At 51.4% G+C, this 424-nt stretch overlaps 1 protein-coding gene across 1 annotated transcript; it reads left to right on the forward strand.

Moving 5' to 3' along the window:
• Positions 1-112: 112 nt before the first annotated feature.
• LOC104293663 (trypsin-like) lies at positions 113-419 on the forward strand (the record flags this gene model as incomplete). Its single annotated transcript, XM_009893181.1, has 1 exon — positions 113-419. A coding segment is annotated over one exon (307 nt), but the record flags the coding sequence as incomplete, so codon positions are not given.
• Between the last annotated feature and the right edge of the window lie 5 nt (positions 420-424).

Consider the following 424-nt stretch of genomic DNA (forward strand, 5'->3'; position numbering starts at 1 on the left):
AAGATAACAGCTAGTGCAACAGTGATGTTGAAGCGAGTGCATACGGTGACGGGGAGGTTCCTCCTAATCGGTCAGTAACAGTAAAGTGTATGCCATTCCTTCTCTTTTCCAGTCGCATCCAAGTGCAGCTGGGGAAACATAACCTGGAACTCACAGAATCGACAGAGCAGTTCATTAATTCAGCTAAAGTCATCCGCCACCCTGGCTACAGCTCCATGACACTGGACAATGACATCATGCTCATCAAGCTTGACGTACCAGCCCAGCTCAACCGAGCTGTCCAAACGGTTCCTCTGCCTACCAGCTGTGTGGCCACAGGCACCACATGCCTAATCTCTGGCTGGGGCAACACACTCAGCAATGGCAGTGAGTACTCTCTGCGAATGTACAGCATCACGAGGGACCGGGAGACACTCTAAGACCT

The sequence above is a fragment of the Charadrius vociferus genome, unplaced genomic scaffold (assembly GCF_000708025.1).
Source record: "Charadrius vociferus isolate BGI_N301 unplaced genomic scaffold, ASM70802v2 C15163318, whole genome shotgun sequence".
NCBI classification, from domain to species: domain Eukaryota; kingdom Metazoa; phylum Chordata; class Aves; order Charadriiformes; family Charadriidae; genus Charadrius; species Charadrius vociferus.